We start from the raw sequence: 20,523 nt of genomic DNA, 5'->3' as shown, positions 1-20,523 counted from the left end.
AAGGTCACCAATTCAAAATCTCATTCACACCAAAAATACAACAATTTGTGCAAATTAAATTATAGATCCAGCTACCACAGATAAAACTTTTCCTTCTTGCCCTACCATGTCGACAGGAGACATTAATTTTATTAGATGTCACAAAAGCTATACAGCACAACTTAGCAACTATTCCCTCTGTCTCATATTACTTATCATTTTGGACGGTGCTTAAGAAATTATTAAAAAAATTACTAATTCACCCTTTAAAAAGATTCTTGGAAATTTTACAAACAAATGTGGACACTTTCAAAAAAAATTAATTAATGCTTTCTTGATTTAGTAATTAGATGGACAATTAATATATATGGAACAACTATTTTTAATATAGTGATCAACTAATATGGGACAAAGGGAGTAGCATCATACTAAACCTTCTCAATTAAAGTGTTTTTAATTTTTGTAATCTAAAATTAAAGATTGATCTTAAACTTGTCATGTATAATGTTAGAATTAGCGACCTTACTAGATATAGAAAACACACCTTTTTAGACAGATCGAAAAAATAAATAAGATACTTGATCTAGGACGGACGAAGTATATATTATGAGTCTTGTGTCACATATTGTACTTTACTCGAATTATGATTAAAGTAGTACCGTTTGATATGCTAGGGAAATAATCCATTTTGTCAAAGGGACGTGCCTGACTAGTTCCAAAAGTAATTAAATGATTGGGGTATATAGATTGACTTTAAATAAGAGGTGAATGATTGTTATCCAAAATATCAACCATAATTAAAATTTTGGACTAGTTGAATCATGTTTGTTGGGAAAATATTACTTTTCAAAACTTTACATTACATTAAATAAGGTGAGAAATTAAGGGCCTCGAGAAATAACGATTGCTCCTTCGTTTCAATTTATATGATAATGTTCAATTAGACAATAATTTTTTTTAAAAGAAGTCCTTTGAAACTTATGAATTATGATTTTTTGATATTTGTTGACTACAAATTATCTTTTTTAAAATGAAGTATTAATTGAGTAAACATATTAGAAATCAACTCTAAGATATTAATGTTATACGCATTGGTACTAGAATGTGTGGCCATGATCACCTCATCTAATAACTTACGCTATTAGGAAGAAGAAAACACTTTTATTATTTAATTATATTATCAACATCCGTAAGATAAAAATCATCGAAACAAAAAACTCAGAGAAGACACAAGTCTATTTCCATAATAGTTGTGATATGGTACTTGCAACGACCATGCACTATATATGTTTTCTATGTCCACTTTTGGAAGTTAAATTGGTAGGTCATCTTTATAATGAACTTGACCACTTGCAATGATAGCTAACCTTTCATGTACGATTATTTTCTCTCAACGTAAAAAATAATATACCTTTACTAAAATATATCACGATATTTCAAATTTCAATAAGCGATGCAATTTGATGTAGAAAATCTTAGGCAACCCCTCCCTATCATGTTGACAGGGAAGAGTCCTACTAGGGACAACAAATTTAATTTATGAGATGTCACAAAAATTATAAAGTTCAATTTGGCAAGTAGAACCATATGTAATTATTACATATATGTTGTACTTTTACTCAAAATTATGATTATTGCTTTGGCAATTGGGAAATAGTATTTGATGTGCTAAAATATCGTGTTGTCGAAGGGGGCAGCAGTCTATTCATGTTCTAATAACTACATGTTTGACTAGGAATGTTTGGAGTATATAGATTAGATGGATTTTAAAAAAGAGTTTGAATGATAATTATCAAAAATATTAACCATAGTTAAAATTTTGGATTAGTTGTATGTGGGAATGCATTACTTTTAGAAGTTTACCTTACATTAATTATACTTTTTTCGTTTTGAAATAAGTGATGTTTTTAGTTTGTGTATACTCCTTAACGAAACTACTCATTTCTAGACTTCTACACTTGCTTCTTTAAATGCGGGTAAAATAAGTTTAAAGAGTTTGAATGATAATTATCAAAAATATTAACCATAGTTAAAATTTTGGATTAGTTCTATGTGGGAGTGCATTACTTTTAGAAGTTTACCTTACATTAATTATAAATTTTTTTCGTTTTGAAATAAGTGATGTTTTTAGTTTGTGCATACTCCTTAACGAAACTACTCATTTCTAAACTTCTACACTTGCTTCTTTAAATGCGGGTAGAATAAAAATAGTATCAAGTTTAACACTTCAGCAAAAAATTTCAAAATATTAATTGGGTATATTGAAGATAGTATCAGATTAAATCCGTCAAGAAGAACTTGTGAATAATTCAGCAATACATGCAAGATTTTGCCCTATGTGGTAAAAATTGTTAACAATTTTTTAAAAAAATAAAAGTAAAATGAAGATAGTATCGAGTTGTGTCACCCAACAATTAAGCAACACACGCAAAATTAGTTCATCCGGCAAAACTCTTGGCTACTTCAATAATAACAAGTTGTGGCCAACCTAAAATTTGTGAACAAATTGACCTAAGTGTGTGATTTTCTTTAAAAAAAATTCTTCTCATGATGTAGCACTAGGCTATTTATGCAAAACTTACGTAAATAGGACAAAATATAAAACAATACTGTTGGGCTTTTTATTTGTGAATTGTGCGGATCTCACATGGAGAAGCCTTCTAAGTTTGGGCTTTTTGTTTCACCGTCATTGTCTGTTGGGCTTTCCATTTTTATCGAGTATGGGCCTTGTGGACTTGAGGCATCATTGCCTCTTTCGTTTATTTATTGGACAAATTACTTAACTACACTCTTTTACTTACCTTAATATCCATTTATCCCTACTTACTTCAAAAATTTCAAAAATCCCTTATTTACCTATGTATCCCGCATGTATCCCGTGCACAATGCTATGTATCCTGCTATGTGGAATGTATCAAACGCTATGTATCCCGTGCACAACACTATGTATCCCGTGCACAACACTATGTATCCCGCTATGCGGAATGTATCAAGCCTAATGTATCTCGTGCACAACGCTATTTATCCCGCTATGTGGAATGTATCAAACCTAATGTATCCCGTGCACAACGCTATGTATCCTACAAACATCATTTTTAAGGGATTTTTGGTAAATAGAAAACAAGAAGGGATAGGATGTTATTTAGTACTTATAATATGTGGTTCCTATAATTTATACTTATTTATTTGATATAGTATACACATATAGAATATACCATGTATAATGTTTATATACGCCTATTATACATACACGCGCACATATATTAGGTACGTGACCGTTAGGTGAAACCAGGGGCGGAGCCACCCTTTCCCAAGGGTTGTCAAGCGACACTCCTTAGCCGGAAAATTACATTGTATGTAGAGGTTGAATTTTGGTTTAATAAATATATATATACTAGTGTTGACACAAGTTGAAGATTTAATCTAGAGATTAAGGGGTTGCGAAAATTCCTTGAGGTTGCGTGTTTTAGCTCTACTTGCCTCATAATTATTATTTTTACTACAAACATTAAGACCCCTTAATGAAAAATTTGATTAATTACGATGCCGGAATAGGGTTATATAGTATGTACATTCTCATAATGAGAAGGGGTCATTCGTGCTATCTAAATAGATGCAATGTTTATATATGGCTCCCTACATCGTTATGATCCATTTACGATTAGGAATACAGTTAATTGGACCTGTTTTTTACATATCTCTATTGGGACCCTATTCATCTCTTTGAGTGAATCAAGAAATAAGTTTGATTGTCCATCTTTTTATATATAATATATTAGGTATTGCATATTCCAAATAATTCAAATCAAATCAATTAGATGTACGTCTAACTTGGACCTATATACACTATTATATATAATGTATTGATGGTATATATTAGGTACATGAGTGTTACCAACAAGGGTTGTAGTGAAGTGGTAAGTACTCATTCATCCTTAATCAAGAGATCTCGGGTTCGAGCCCCCTTGGATACGGAGTCGTCATAGTTATGGAGCGTTTTACCCCTAATGTGGGACTTCCCGGCACAAATCCAAATTTAGTCGGTCTCCAATATAGGTACCAGACACCTGGTGAAAAACCAAAAAAAAAAAAAAAAGGTACATGAGTGTTAGGTGAAACTATGGGATTTCCGAGGCACAATGGAAAACATGTTTGAAATTAGAAAAATGTAAGGTATAATATCTACCATCACCCTTAAAGACCCTACAAGATTGTAGGTGCCCTACCAAATAGTTTTTGCCTTTTGGTGGAGGCTTCTCTTTATGTTTTATATATATTATTTATGTTACCTTTAATATATTTAGCTCACTCGAAAAATAACTTAAAATAAGTTTTATTAAATATATTAGTAAATGATGTATATCTTAAATACACGACAGATAATTGTTATAATAAGTATTGATAATATAGTAATTTTAAATTTCATACTGCATAACTTAAGGTTTTTCTTTACACAATGTGGTAAATAAATATCATTTTCTAAGCTTCTTCTTTTCTTTTTTTTAACAAGAAAAGGTGGTTAGCTTTTTGATAGAGATATATGATGTTCTAGCAAGAATCACATTCTATATTCCAATTAGAGAAAGTAAAACTTGCGGATATAATAAAAAGATGAGTTCAATCTATGTCAAAGAATATTGTCTATTTCAAATGTGATGAATTAAGTAAGAAAGTTTAGGTTAATTATTAATTAAAAAAATATTATGAAGTGTTTTTTTTTTTACAAATTAGTCAATGGCTAGTTGACTGATTGAATTAGCGTGAATATTGTGCAGAAGAAAGTCGTTTTGCTTTATCATTTATAAAATAAAAAAATGATTTCAAAGACATTTGATAAGTAGGAATTGAAAATTTCCTGAAATGACTTTTCGGGTATATAGAATATAGAAAAATAAGTTTCATAAATAGCATTGCACTATGATTAATTTTCTCTCCCCCACCCCCTCCGACCCAAATTCATCCACACCCGCCCTCCAAAACATAGCTATTCTCGTAGCGTTTATCTATATTATATATGAATACTTTTTATATAATTTTTTTTTGTTTTTTCTATCAAATGCCAGGAAATCATTCCATCCCAAAGTAATTACTATCATTTTTCGCTTATCAAAATTCAAATTACATAAATTTTGACCAATATTTTAAGAAGTACCTTTTGTCATCCCCACCCCGACCCAACCCACACTCCACGCAATTCATCCACTCCCGCCTTCCAAAATATATCCATTCTCATAACGTTTGCTTTAATTATATATAAATATATGATATTTTTTTTGTTTTTTTTATCAAATACCAAAAAATCTTTCTCCAATAGTAATTGACATTTTTCTCTTTTCGTAATTGTTTATAATTAATATTTTAAAAAGTTTTTTTTGTCATATTAATATGAGAAAATCATAATTTATACAACTTTTTTTACATGATTTCAAAATCTAAATTTTTATTTTTAAAATATTAATTTAATTTCAAATATTGTTCAAATTAACTGTCCAATAAAAGTACTCTTTTTGTCCTAATTTATGTGATACATTTTGAATTTCAAGATTCAAACAAGTCTATATTTGATCGTACGTAAAAAATTTATACATCTTTTAAATATTTTGAATTGTCAATTATTGTGACTTATAATATTATTTATGTAGTTTACAAATATATTTCATTTCAAAAAATTGAAGGTTCCATTAGTAAATTTTCAATCAAACTTAAATTGTTTTACTTTCGAAAAACGAAATGAATAAGAGGACAAAGGGAGAACGCATTTCATAAAAATATATTTTTTTTCATACTAAACACACCCAATTAAAGGAAAGATTGTGTAGAATTAAAAAAAAAAATTGCTAATAAAACAAGAGGTCACCAAAATCCACATTTCACGCCAAAAAGGCATACTTTAAATAAGCAGCAGACAGTGCGCGGCACTGTTGCCGGCAAAAGTGAGAAAAAAGCTCTCTGAGGCAGAAAGTCGCCGGCGTTTGGACTGTAAATTTTCCGATGGAGAACGGTACGTTAACTAAGAAGCAAGTGCTTCTATACTACTGTGTTGAAATGGAAGATGTTGCTCGCAAAATCGCTTCTGATTCTGACTGCATTCACCTACATTCCATTAACTGGAGGTAAACAAAAACAAAATTCCCCTTTTTCATTTCTTCTTGTCACTCAGCTGAACTGTGCTGTGTCATTTATAAAAGCTTAAACAGGTTGTTTGTACATAGATTTCGAAGTTGAAAATTGAAAATTTGAGTTTTTGAAGTTCGTGATTTTTGGAATTTGAAATTGCATTTTGCGTGTAAACAAATTGAAGTTTTGTGAGCGGAAGTTCCGAAAACCCAAAAATTGGTTTGAACCAGTTTTTGGGAACTCGAAAGTATAATTTCATGGCCAAACAGTCCAAAATCTATGGACAAACACTAGCTATTAAGTTAATACCGAGGTGTTGAATTTGTGTGTTTATTATAATTCTTCCACATACCTTAAGTTCAAATCCTTGTTACATATAATTTGCTTCAAAAGATTAAGTGATAGAGGAAATGGAATCAAAATTCTCCGTTGTTGTATTTGAAGCTACTCTTTGGTGACTGAGATACAGTTTTTGTTGACATAGAAGATGTTGTCGTATTAAATGGTGTTTGGAATCGTGATCTTGACTAAAGAATAATCTACTCTAAATAGTGCTGGAAAAGTGAAAGTTAATTTTTCCAATTACATTTTCCTAATCAAACATTGACGCATTCACTAGTAAAGTTTCACTGAGAAATGACTTAGCAAGACTTGGGGAAAACAACTTTGATGAGATCTTTCAATGTAATGAACATCAACTGCCTCAGACCCAAATTAGTGTTACTTGTGGCTGAGATTCTGTTGAGCGGAGGGTCTATCGAAAACAGCTTTTCTACCTCAAAGGTAGGGGTAAGGTCTGCATGCATTCTATCATTCCTAGACCCCACCTGTGACTTGTGAGATTACACTGGGTATGTTGTTGTGCGTATCTTTGAGGGGGGAAAGGTAGTTAGTTGTTTATTGTTTACAAAGTTAGTTCAAGACTTCAATTCCTGCCCACTTAGTTACTGAGACCAAATAATGATCAATCGGCAATGCATATACTTAAGACTTATCTACCTTGTATACTGATGGACCTACAAACGATGCTGATACTTGTAAAATAGTTTGCGTTAATTCTTTTTGGGACAAAGCTAACAAATATTTGTGCATGTTCCAGGAGTTTCGACGATGGTTTTCCAAATCTCTTCATAAACAAAGCACACAATATCCGTGGGCAGCATGTTGCTTTTCTGGCATCTTTCAGCTCACCAGCAGTCATCTTTGAACAACTTTCTGTGATTTTTGCTCTTCCGAGGCTGTTTGTCGCGTCTTTTACGCTTGTATTGCCATTCTTTCCAACTGGATCCTTTGAACGGATGGAAGAGGAAGGAGATGTGGCTACTGCATTCACCATGGCTAGAATACTATCAAACATTCCAATCTCAAGAGGTGGTCCAACCAGTGTAGTTGTCTATGACATCCATGCATTGCAGGTTAATTTCACTTCTTTCACATAATTTTAGGTCATCTGTGCTCTGCGTTAACATGTTTGCTTAGGCTACTTGTATCTTAGATTCTTTAATTGACCTTTGCAAGAGATAGTGTCTTTTCGCTAGTTTGCTTTTCTATGCTTCCCGATACTTCCAAAGTTAGGCTGATAAGACCAACTGGCCTCGTAATGTGTTCTTAGCTCAAATGCTTCTCGAAATATTTATGTTCATGTGTCTATGTTTCTGCAGGAGAGGTTTTATTTTGGAGACCAGGTTCTGCCTCTGTTTGAGACTGGAATCCCACTGTTGAAGCAACGCCTTCAGCAACTTCCAGAATCTGAGAAGGTGGACAGATTTGATGTTAAATATATTTATCCTAGTTTCTTCAAGATGAGGACTTACCATATTAAATATGACTATTTGTCCAGTAAGTAGTCACGTCTTAACAGTTTTTTAATTCCAGATAGTGATAGCCTTTCCTGATGATGGAGCTTGGAAACGGTTCTACAAGCAATTGGGCCACTATCCTGCTGTTAGTAAATAATAGAAACTCATTTCCTTTGGTTTCTCTCTACTACCTGATATCATCTCGAACTTAGTAGATTTCTTCTCCTAGGTAATTTGCACTAAAGTCCGGGAGGATGATAAGAGAATAGTCAGGCTTAAAGAGGGTGATCCTGCTGGCTGTCATGTGGTCATTGTTGATGACTTGGTCCAATCTGGAGGTACCCTGATTGAATGCCAGGTAATCCTGCTTCTTAAATGTACAAATGTTCTGATTATTGTGTTTGAGTCCTCAAATTTGCATCACTTGAACCTTATGATGATTTTAGTTCTTACTGTTCGTCCAGTGTCTATCTTCTTTAGTTCTAGGGTTGTGAAGCAGTCGTATAGAACTCTGGTTCTTCCTTCCCTTATTTTATATTTACAGAAATGTTTGAAGAGGTGTTATTATGTTCATTGCATAAATTTTCTGATTGCTTCTTGTCCCTTGTTACCTGATTTTGTTTAGCAGTAGGAATATGTTTTTGTTTGTTCAAATTCTGTGTACATGCTAATTTCTGTTTATTTAGCTACATCCCATGTTTTCTCTACCCACTTCATTTTTGGGTAATTTATCCTTCTCAGCTTGTGAAGTTAAACCAACCATTTGTTTCTCCAAGACCTGTCAACTTACGATTTTCAGCTTCAAAAGTTTATAAATAGACACTGATAAATATTCCTCAACAGTTATGGGACTGACTGTTTAAAGGTAAGAATATATGGCAAGCATCACTATTTGGAGAAGGCAATATTGAAGCTCCCAACATGTCCAACCAGAAGGGGGGGAGGTAGTGTGTGTGTGTGTGCACACGCGTTTAGGTTATGGGATCCCTTTGTGATGCGATTACACCCTCATGACTTGTCTTTTGGGATCAGCTAGTCCAATTAACTCTTTCTGAGTTGTTTAAAATATTGGATCTCACATCTTAAAAAAACAAAATGAGCGCATTGTGCTTACTTTTTACTTATATCAGTATTTCTGGCACCATAATGCTTTGTATCTTTGGCCTTTTTGCTTCACCAGAAAGTTTTGGCAGCTCATGGTGCAGCAAAGGTTAGTGCTTACGTGACCCACGGAGTTTTTCCAAAGCGGTCATGGGAGCAATTTCTGCACAAGAATGATGGTAATTAACTACTGTATTTCTATCTGTCTTTAGTTCTCTCCTTTAAAGTTACCTAGTTTTCTGACTCTTTCCAATACGCTCTTCGCGCTCAGGCTCAGAGAAGGCATTCACATACTTTTGGATCACGGATTCGTGTCCCGTCACAGTGAAAGCCATAGCTAATAAAGCTCCTTTTGAAGTTATCAGCTTGGCAGGATCAATAGCTGATGCACTTCAAACCTGAGATCACTGTTTGCTACAACATCTATATGACTATTAAAAAGTTGAGCAAGCATTTACCCTTGTAAGAGAAACCTCTCATATGCTAAGTCCCATTGTAATAACATTTTCACTATGTCAAACTGATGCACAACCACAACTTGCATTCTCACTAGTTTCTAACATGTGTTGTCTTATCCAGAAACGCATCGTAGCATTCACAGCATGAAACTGATATCTGATCAGAAAAAACTAAAGGGTTAATGAAATAAGTAAGCACAATTTAACTGCACATTCAAGTTATAATTACAACAGTTGTCTTCATTAAGTCAGCAAAGAAGTGAAATCCATAAAAAAGTGCAGGGTCTGTATTCCATATTAAACACTTGGAGACAGTCCCATTACACTCTAAAAACATGTATACTATGTGGTAAAACAAACCCACCACAAGTATACAAGACAAACAAACAAGTAAAAAAAGAGGTTCTATACAATTATAGCAGCAAAGCATTATCAACAGCAGAGAGACTTCACATGTTGCCTGAATGCTTCACTTTATCAAACTCCCCTAGGATAAAACATCAATTATCATCACTCAAGGTACAAACAAAATGCTCTCTGCTTCGGTAACATTTTTGCCATCCGCATGTTGTGGAGTGTCGTTTGATCAAAAAGCAAGACACTGCCTAGCAGACACAACATTATATGGGATGTCCGACTTAATACGTTATTATGTACTACTATTCCTATTCACAGTTAGAACTCATTGCCACCATTTATCATAGTTACGAGTCAGCCGATCTCTTAGTGCATGTAGAGCTTCTCATCTAGATCACTATTTGGACTATCCAGAGAATCTCCAGAATATGATCCATCAGGCAGACGAACACAAATGTTCAGATTGTTGGTTGGCAACAGTTCCTAGAGAAAAACGAAAACAAGACATCATTTTGAATGATAACACGACTTAATAGACAATAATTTTGACGAAGGGGATCAACATTATATTTTCGCTGGGGTTTCAACCCAACAAAGTTGATTTAACTCGAGAATATGCAATCATTTCTATAAAGATTCAATACCTGGTCAGCTCTTTCTTGACCTTCTGACTGGAAAAGAATTGGCCGGCACCGCTTGTCTTCGTTCATTAGGCTTGAGTTCTGGAAATGAGCAACCAGGGCTACCTTCCCTTGGATACGCGCATAAGCCAAGGAGGCAACCTTTTCACTGTTGAACTTTTCCCACTTCTTCCCATTGAATACCTGCACCAGTATCTCAGACCAAGTCATTTCAACTAATAACTATGATAAAGGAATTTTTTAGCGAGTAAAAACCACATTCAGCTTACGAAGATGGTTACAGATCATCCACCACACAAACTTTAGGCTGGTACAACATGTACTCTTTTTCTTTAATATATACAAAATGTACTTTCACACACCGCACAACTCTACAACCATTAGGATAGTGGTATTGTAAAAGAATAACTAACCTCGTAAAAGGAAATGATATGTGAAGGAGACACCATGTTAATGAAGGCATAACCAACATTACATTTGTTCTGAAGCAGCAAAACCATAATAATAAGTTAATGCCTTCAAATATAATTTTTTTCAGAAGATGTGAAGACATAATAAAGAAATATACAGTACTACCTTGAAGTCAATAGGCAAGTAGAGGAAATCATATGTATTCTTATGAGTCTCGTCAATTGCTGTGAGTAGCATCCTTGAGGTATACCTAAAACAAATGGAAGAAGACGAATCATCGAGCATTGAACAATCACACAAATTCAAAATTTGCTAATTCAGAATTTATATGGCTCTTACTTGTTTGGGATGTTTTTAATCATTAAAGTAGTCCTAGCATCTTCTCCACTCGTGATCTTCTTTAAATCAAGCAGATATTGTTTTTTGTTGTCTATCTCATTTCCACTCTCAACTCTTCGACTTCGAACTTGTTCGGTTATCCCTTCATTGTTGGTCATTCCTATTCCTCCGTATGAGCCATTTCCGAAAAATATAGGCCCGTTCCTAGGCAGTGGGATCATTCTAGAGATAGGAGAACCACCTTCAGTAAAGTTCCGAGCAAGAGAACCAGCCATGTTCATTGCCCCAAGGCGACCTATACTCATACCATGACAATGACTAGAACCTGTACTACCATATGCAACTTGGTTCATATATGAGGTTTCAGGAGACTCCGAGAAAAAACCCAAACGCCTATCCAGAGGAATTCCTGATGGAGCAGATCCCACATGATGTGATCCGAGGAACAAGCCCTGTCGACGGGAATATGGATAGCCTTGCCCTTGCTCATTTGATGTAAATGGATGTGCCAATGATGAATTTGACCAGACAGAAGAGTCTGTACGCTCTGACTGAATAGGGGGGCTTCCCCATAGAAATTGTGGGCCAGAAAGTGTCCCAATCCCAGATGACTTAGGCTCACCAAGCGACATAGATCCAAAGTTCAAATGTGGTTTATGCTCAGGAACTGAATAAGATTGCTGATAACCCATTCCTTGCACTGACTTGGGACTAGTAATTGCATGATTCAGAGAACCAAATCGTCCTGGATCTTTACCAATGGGTGCAATCTTAGGACTTGAAAAATGGCCAGGAAGAATAGCAGCCAGCCCTGGCATATGGTTGCCATTTACAGGGCTGAGATTTGTCATATCAGGTGATTGATTATAACCTAGCAATGAGCTGTGCTCAACAGGACTGCCAAAGTTTGACCAGCTGCCTGTTGGATGAAACATCAATTTTAGCTCATCACATGAACTCTCCGTGATTAGCATGAGTCATTTATGAAAATGAAATTACCTGGAGGAGAGGCGATTGGAGAACCAACTGAGTGCCTAAATGTTCGAACTTCTTCATGTTCATAGTCTTGACTAAGTTGCTGCATCAAGCTATACATTGGATGCAAAACCATCAATATTTCTTCTTAAAGTAAATCAAAATTGCATCGTAATCCACACAAATGACTGAGCATCTATAGATAAAGAGCAATAATAATAACAAATTTCTAAGGAGAAGGGCATGGATTGAGTTACACTGACTGACACGTTATCAAGGAATTCAACCAAGCTTCTCACAATGATTTCATCAACATGCATCACCTATTTGCAATTACATAGCAAACATGAAGAGAGAGAGCACAAATAGCAGCATAGAACAACTCCCTCACCCGTTATCCTTCTAATAGGGAAATACAATTCATGTATAAAACCTTGTCTACCATGTGACAGAAAGAAAAAACCAAACCCGAATACAACATAAAATTCTACCAAATATTGACCATTACAAATAAAGACTCGTAATTAGAGGCATCAAAAGTCAACAGTCTGATAAATACTACCAGAAGAACGTAAAAAAAAACAAATTTTACTCACCAATCAACACACACAGATCCATAAAATCCTACCATGGGAGTTCTTTTTCCTTTTTCTCCCTTAATATTCCACTTCTTCTGTTCTATTTATTTTTGGCACGTATGAATGTCCACAAGCAACAGTACAGGGTAATTTAGCTAATAAAGTTCATCAAAAGGTTCCATTAAGAGAAGACTAAGGACATACCTTCGACGGGCTCCACCGGGTCGGCTGGGTTCAAGCTTGATCCGCTTACCAGCTATGTCACTTCTATTTAAAGCCTTGAGGGCAGCCTCAGCTGCTCTAACATCGTAAAACTCAATGAATTTATGATGGCGCTTATGCGGTGTCTCCCTTATCTACATTTGCCATGCAACATGAGCAACCAAGTTCGTCATAAGCACGTTCAATGTTGCATATAAACACAAAAAATCAAAGTGAATAATTTGGCAAAGTTGTACCTCCTTCACTTCCCCATAATCCCCAAATATTTGGAGGAGATCCTCATTGGATACTGAAGGATCCAAGTTGAAAATGACCAGTGTTCCTTGGTTAATATCTTTCTCCGATGGATTTTCCTGGATGCACAATAAATGATAATAGTTAAAAATTTGCCCCTTAAATATTGACATATCTAACAGTTAAGAATGAACATTGTCATTTTTCTGACCTTAGGAATTGAAAAATGAATGTCTAGCTTTCTCCTTCTTAGAGGCTTATGTTGCAGCATACGCATTGCGGTTCGAGCAGCTCGGATATCATAGTAAGATATCATCACAAAGCCCCTATGCTTGCATGAAGTGTACAAAGTTCTGATATCACCATATTGCTTCAAGGAAAAAACAATTATATAAAAGGTCAGTATTACTTCTAGACAAAGTGTATAATAGGTACAATGTTCAAGCATATAATGTTCCCAAATTTCCCTCGGGAACAAACAGAATCAGTAGTGACTAGTGACTATATTAACGGCAATAAGGGAGACCACAGAAGGGATAGCTAATAACAGACATGACCATAAAGAATACATGTAGTTAAAATATAACCTCAAAGAGAGATCGCAGCTCGGAGTCCTCTACATTGCTGTTAATATTCCGAACAAACAGTGTCCTAGAAGGATGCTCTCCATACGGGTGTTCTCCCGTAACAGTTCCAGCACTGTTTGGGAAGACATGGTGTCCAACAATACTTCCAAGAATACCATCAGACATGCTTAATTTTGCAAATCCATTAAGTGAATTATCAAGAGTGTCAGATTCCAATTCTAGTCCTCCGCCACTGCCAAAAAAATCATCTTCCAAGTCCTCCAGCTGAGTTGGCAACCCACTAAGATCAAAATCATCCATTAGGCCTGCTAGTAGCTCATCTTCATCCCCAGGGAGAAAACACCCATCTGGACTTGGTTCCACTTCCAGTGGGTCTTTAATTTCATCTTCTAAATGAAATCTGTTTAAGCTAGGTGAGCTATCATCAGTGGAGTGACTGTAGTTCTCAGATTCAGCGAAGTTTACTGCAAATTGGACAAATGAGTCAAAAGGGATCTCTCTAATTGAATGAAGATACTAAGCTTAGAGAAGAAACTTAAACATACATTTTGCATGTGGCAGAACAGGCAGCGAGCTAGAAAACAAGCTTGCATCAGTTGATGCATGATGTGCAGCTGTTCCGAGGTGAATTTTCCAAGCATTCCTCTCTGTACCAGAAGTCTTTGCTGATGGAACTATTTAGATAAGCAAAAGACCGAAACACATCAACATGTTGAGAACACAAGAAAATTGTGCCAGAAACTGGTTACTGTTTCTATAAGCTATAGGAATAACTTTACCTTCAGAATCATCTGAAATGAGTTTCTTTAGAGACTTCTCCATCTAGTCAGTTTCTGCAAATAGGAAGAAAATGAAACTTCCTCACAGGCTAATTTCACAAAGGGAAGTTGTAATGGTGAAACTGTCAATAATTTTAAGCTCATGCAGTAAAAATCACAATCAAGGCAAATTCCAATTGGATAGAAATCTTTTTATCAACTCGGGAAGGTATAACTTATAACGCTTGATAAAGTAAAAAATAGTTGTCAACAAATAGTAATGAATAAGAGCAGCAGTGAATAATCTTAATGTATGTTCAAAAATTTCATTGAAACCTAGCTCTCATGAAAGACTCCCAGGCACTTACTGAACAAACTAACAAAGGAAGATTACTATATTAAGAATTAAAGTTCATCTCTCATTGTAGTATAGGAAATTATTCACGGAGATAGGCCTCAAGGACTAGCACATAAAGAAGGTAAACAGAGCAAATTTTCATGTCCGAAAATTCATACAACAGTAAACCAACATGATGTTTGTGTAGGATTCAGATTTACAATCTATTAAACAAATTTCAAATCTTAATCAGCTAAATATTCTCATTCTCCCCAACATCATCAGGAGTATACTACTGAAGTTGGCAGAGGAGTTGAATCAAAGTCGAAATTCGACAACCTAAGTGTGTCACCCAATGTGCCCTAACAAGCATTTTAAAGTATACAGAAGATTTACAATAAAAGCAAATTGCCACACCAGTCTATTTTGTGAATAAAAGCAAGCCTTCCAAGAGAAAAATTGAGACACAAACCATCATGGGTGATAAATTCTTCACCTCCCATTATTATCGAGCCAAGGCCAAAAGATGTCGAATGACACCAAATCAACACATAACCCTAGTTAGATTCCACATATGCTAAATCATCAATACTTTATACATTAGAAATGATGAATCATCATTCTCAACTTCGTCAAAAAATAATTTTTTAAAATAAGAATCCCGGTTAATACTAAATTAACAAATAGCTCAATTTGATTAACCCACAACAGAATTTAAAGAGTTCCAGACAAAAGAGAAAAGAGTAGTTTATGTAATTTACTTTTTCGATATGGTCAACTCTACTCATAGCAGAAAATCAAATTTCATAGGCATATAAACAAAGAAAACCTAAATAAACAAATAATTGACATCACAATCATTACCTTCCCTGAGAAATAAAATAAACCAAAGCCCAAAAAGATCACAACTTTAGCATTAGGACCAAAGAAAATCACAAATCCAAGAAGATATTCAACAAGAAATTGTACACAAATTAACTTTTAGAAAAAACAATCATTACCTCCCCTGGATAAAAAGTTAATCAAAACCCAAAAAGATCAAAACTTTAACACTAATACCAAACAAACTCACAAACCCACAAGCCACACAGGTGATATTCAGCAAGAACTTCAACACCCATTAAGATTTTCAGGAAAACTAAATAAATAAAGAACTGAAATCACCATCGTTACTTCCCCTGTAAACTAAACCAACCAAAACCCCTAAAAGATCACAACTTAAGCACTAGGACCAAAGAAAATCACCCACCCACAAGCAAAACAGGTGATTTTCAGCAAGAATTTGAGCACCCACTAAGTTTTTCCACAAAATCAAAGCAATTAAGAATGGACATCACCATCATTACTTGCCGTGTAAGAACTAAACCAACCAAAACTCCAAAAAGATCACAACTTAACCATCAGGACCAAAGATAATCACAAACCCACAAGCAAACCTGGTGATTTTCGGCAAGAATTTGAACACCCATTAAGATTTTCCATAAAAATCAAAGCAATAAAGAATGGACATCACCATCATTACTGTCCCTGTAAAACTAAACTAACCAAAACCCAAAAAGATCACAACTTTACCATCAGGACCAATGAAAATCACAAACCCACATGCCAAAAAGTCTCTATTCAGCAAATACTTGATCACCCACAAAAAAAATCAACAAACCCACAACATAAACCCCAGAAAAATGGCCAAAAGAGAAAATAAAAAGACAAAGGTAAAAGTACCTCATAGATGATGAAAAGTTGATTAAAGTTGGGAAAATCACAAACTGCCAAAAGAACACTGCACAAAGAAGAAAAAGAGAGATTGTGGGAGCAGAAAGCACAAGAAGAAATTTTTTAAAAAATGTTTCTTAGAAGCAGAGGAATAGCTTTCGTCTACTCTTACACTTCCTTCTCTCCCGGCGGGACACTAGGGAAGAGAGAATAAAAATTACACAACCAAAAAAATGGTCCAAAACACAACACAGAGTCACACGCGGTGGAGAGAGAGAGCATGAATTGATTGGAGGGAAAGAACTCATAAAGTATATGTACAGTATATCTCTGTATTTATACTATACTAGCAAAATTATATTAAGTCACTCTAATAATAATGAAGTAATTACAATAATCAGAATAGATAAGAACAAGGTAGAGTCTTTTTTTCCCTTTTTTTAACCTTAAGAAAACGTAGCTCTAATCTTACGAGTGAAGTCTTAAAATAGTAAAAAATATCTAAAATTTTTATTTATTTTTTCAAGTTGTCGATTAAAGTAACGTATATTAAAGTAGTAAGGAAAATGAGCATACATAGATAAAAATGACATAGTCGATAATTAAAAAAATATTACATATTATTCGGGGGCAATTAATGTGGTCATCGAAGCATAAGAGGCAACTGATAGAAATAAAAAATGAAAGACGAGAAAATTACAAAAATAATATTGTTACAAACGATATGAGAGGAGAAATATGTACGGTGCTTCAAACTTTCACCAAGCTTATTCAGCAAGCAAGTGATACAATCCTCCACTAGTAACTTTTTATGTTGATTTCCGACTTAAGCTAAAAATACAATATATATATGTCTACTCAACTCTCTCCCAATACATCTATGTCTACCTTTACCTCGTTTTAACTCAACTAGTGTCAACCTCCCACACCTCGTTATGGGGCATTTGTGTCATCTCCTCTCGTTTGTCGAATCATCTCAAACTCATTTTTATCATTTTATCCACTACAAAACTATTCTCAAGTTATTTCTAATATTTCCATTTTTAATTTTTATTTTCCCTAGTAGGCCTACATATCTACTTCATCATTCTCATTTTCGTCATTCTCATATTCTATACGTGAGATCTTAACTGGTCAATATATTTTTCTTTTTCCAAACAAGAAAATTAAAGAATTAATAAAATTATGATATGCATTCTATCATTGATTAAAAATTCCATATTCAAACGATATAATCGTATTTAATTAAGAATACTTTCCTTCTCGACGTAAAATATTAATATCGACAATGGAGCACAATAAACTCACGTTACCATATGAATTGAACTTAGCACTTCAACCTTATCTTAATCTTAATATAATAATCATTAAGCCAATAATCTAAATCCTCATATAAATTATACTAATAAAATAATGATTTTTTCTTGAAAATTAAGAAATAATATTATTTAATTTGTATCTCTCTTTTGGAATATTCGGCTACATTTGAATTTGGCTTGGCGTCCGTTGATATAGTGGAGATAAGTGCAACTGCGGGGCTCTTAAAAGACCAAAATACCCTCAACTTCAGTATGAAATTTCGGGTTGCCACTGGTTTGAGGAGGAAAATGGTATTTATATATATACAAAGAAAAAATAATATAATTTCTTTATATTTTACGAATGTGTAATTCTCCAAGATATTAAATCACTCTTATAATCATAAGACCTAAGAAAAGGTGCTAACGTATTTGGAACATATATTGAACTAATAGATATCACTTATATTTTTACTCATTATATGTTACTCCATCTGTTTTCAAATTCGTATAAACTCTTCAAAAATTACAATTACATTTATATATATAACGTTCTAGATTCAAATGAAACAGAAGAACTTACTTTTAAGAATATATATATATATATATATATATATATATATATATATTGAAGAAAAAACGAAGCAAAGTAGATTGATATATATAAACCAAGTGATTTAGAAAATATATTTTTATTTTTATGAAGTAGAAGTAAAATTCGCATTATTTTTTTATTTTTTTTTTGGAGTAAAATATATTCATTTTCTCATCCAAAATATTAGAGTTTTGGTGAAACAATTGATGATCTCGGATATGGCGTAGCAGATAGGGTTGTTCTTCTCTTAATTAGAGATTTTAAGTTTGAGTTTGAGTTTGAGTTTGAGTTTTGAGTATGAAGATTTTTTTGATAAAAAGTGTTTTATCTTAAATAAGATCATACGTAGCGTGAATTTAAATTAGTTAAATTTCAATTTGAATATCGAATACTAAATTAAAAAAATATAAGGTATGACCCACAAGATAAAGAGGGGCAGAGATTCATTAGAATCACTATTTTTTTCTTTAGATAGAATGATTGAGGGAATCTAATTTCTTATCAATTATTGAGTTCTTAGTGGCCACTTGAGTATTTTTTTTATTTTAAATAATTTTATTTTTTCCGGCGATGGAGGCACGATATGATTAGAATAAAAGTGTTTGGTAGAATATGACATTTTACATTTTATGGTGACCGTTTTATTTCTATTTTCGCTTGCCATTCAACATTTATATTTTAATTCGATTAAATTTAGATTAATGATTATGAGATTTATTTTTTAAGGTAAGGTTTTCAACGTTATTTTTTAATCTATTCCTATTTCCTCATAGTTCAAATTAAAAGGGCAGATGAATATTCCCGAAACATACCACCTCATGCACTCCATCCGTCCATATTATTTTATTTTATTTTTTTACACATCCGTTAAAAAAATTATAAATAAAAAAAATAAAAATTTATCAGTAATTTTTCTTTAAATTTTTGTAATACACTCTATTTATGTGTCTCGTATATATATATATATATATACACTTTGGAATATATTTTTAATAATATGGACAAATATAAAAGTAGAGTAAATGTTTCTCCCAAATTTATTATGCATTTACCAATGTGATGCTTTTGAAATCCAATATCTTGAAAATCTTGAACCATGATCAAATCAATGAATGCTCAATATTTTCATACAATCAATTAATACAAATAAATATGGAAGTGCAGGTGCTTTTAATGTGGTTTTTAATTAGCCTTGACCTTTTTCTACAAGAGCAAAATTTACAAACTAGGACAAGATTGTCTAGTTAGTCAAATCGAAAATAATTTCTTTTATCGTATAAAAATAAAAATAAAAATAAACTATTTATACAACTTATAATCTGTTTGATTGTGTTTTTGAGAGGTCCAACATTTTTTCTCTTCAAAAAGTATTTATTTAGAAAAATCATATGTTTAGGCAATTTTATTTTATTTTTGGGAGAAAACGAGTACCTTTGGGAGGATAAGTTATTTTTTTAATACATTCTACCAAACGGTCGTCTAAGAGTTCTATCATCTACTCCCTTTGTCTCTAATTACTTATCCACTTTTGAATTGACACACCTATTAAGGAAACAATAATTAACATAGTAAGTTTATCATTTTATCCCTATTAATTTTGAAGTTGATGAATTAAAAACTTAAGATTTTCAAGAAGTTTTATATTTCTCAAAATAATTAATTGAGAGTATAATAGGTAAAAAAAAATGTGTCCTTTTTTGATTTGTCAAAATGAACAAGTAATTAAAGACAACTAAAAAAAGAAAATTGGATAAGTAACTAGAGACCGAGGAAAAATATATTCTATCTATGAAAACAAAATATTTATGACATCGAAAATAGTTCATAAATGTCAAAAGGGGTCCAGTAATGTACACATATAATGACAAAAATGGCTACATATCTTTGTCAAAGTTTTAGGAAGAAAGCAACACAATAATAAATTAAGGACTCAACACGTCACATATGATAACTGAGAATTTATTTTGTCTACATATGTATCTATCTCAAGTTTTTTTTTTTTTATATCCACACGGGACAATTAC

General features: G+C 33.3%; 2 protein-coding genes across 3 annotated transcripts; one reads left to right on the top strand and one right to left on the bottom strand.

Moving 5' to 3' along the window:
- The first annotated feature begins 5,870 nt into the window (after positions 1-5,870).
- Positions 5,871-9,545, top strand: LOC125839254 (ribose-phosphate pyrophosphokinase 4-like). 2 transcript variants are annotated; one of them, XM_049518228.1, is made up of 7 exons: positions 5,871-6,092; positions 7,196-7,511; positions 7,758-7,853; positions 7,972-8,040; positions 8,125-8,253; positions 9,076-9,175; positions 9,274-9,545. In XM_049518228.1, exons 1-7 carry the CDS (start codon positions 5,971-5,973, stop codon positions 9,396-9,398), a joined length of 957 nt encoding a protein of 318 aa, XP_049374185.1. In that variant the 5' UTR covers positions 5,871-5,970; the 3' UTR covers positions 9,399-9,545. The 2 variants fall into 2 exon arrangements, with proteins under 2 accessions (XP_049374185.1, XP_049374184.1); XM_049518227.1 differs by having other exon boundaries at positions 9,268-9,545.
- Positions 9,546-9,667: 122 nt separating this feature from the next.
- Positions 9,668-16,886, bottom strand: LOC125839242 (protein MEI2-like 2). Its single transcript, XM_049518211.1, has 14 exons — positions 16,779-16,886; positions 16,616-16,673; positions 14,578-14,631; positions 14,344-14,472; positions 13,799-14,262; positions 13,423-13,581; positions 13,214-13,330; positions 12,960-13,111; positions 12,202-12,290; positions 11,203-12,121; positions 11,029-11,113; positions 10,866-10,934; positions 10,456-10,635; positions 9,668-10,294 (listed from the first exon to the last, which is right to left on the bottom strand). The coding sequence occupies exons 3-14, from the start codon at positions 14,618-14,620 to the stop codon at positions 10,178-10,180; spliced, it is 2,523 nt and encodes an 840-aa protein (XP_049374168.1). The 5' UTR covers positions 14,621-14,631; positions 16,616-16,673; positions 16,779-16,886; the 3' UTR covers positions 9,668-10,177.
- Between the last annotated feature and the right edge of the window lie 3,637 nt (positions 16,887-20,523).

The sequence above is a fragment of the Solanum verrucosum genome, unplaced genomic scaffold (assembly GCF_900185275.1).
Source record: "Solanum verrucosum unplaced genomic scaffold, falcon-dt-bn FXZP01000170.1, whole genome shotgun sequence".
Classification (NCBI taxonomy): Eukaryota; Viridiplantae; Streptophyta; class Magnoliopsida; order Solanales; family Solanaceae; genus Solanum; species Solanum verrucosum.
This window is presented reverse-complemented; position numbering and strand designations above follow the sequence as displayed.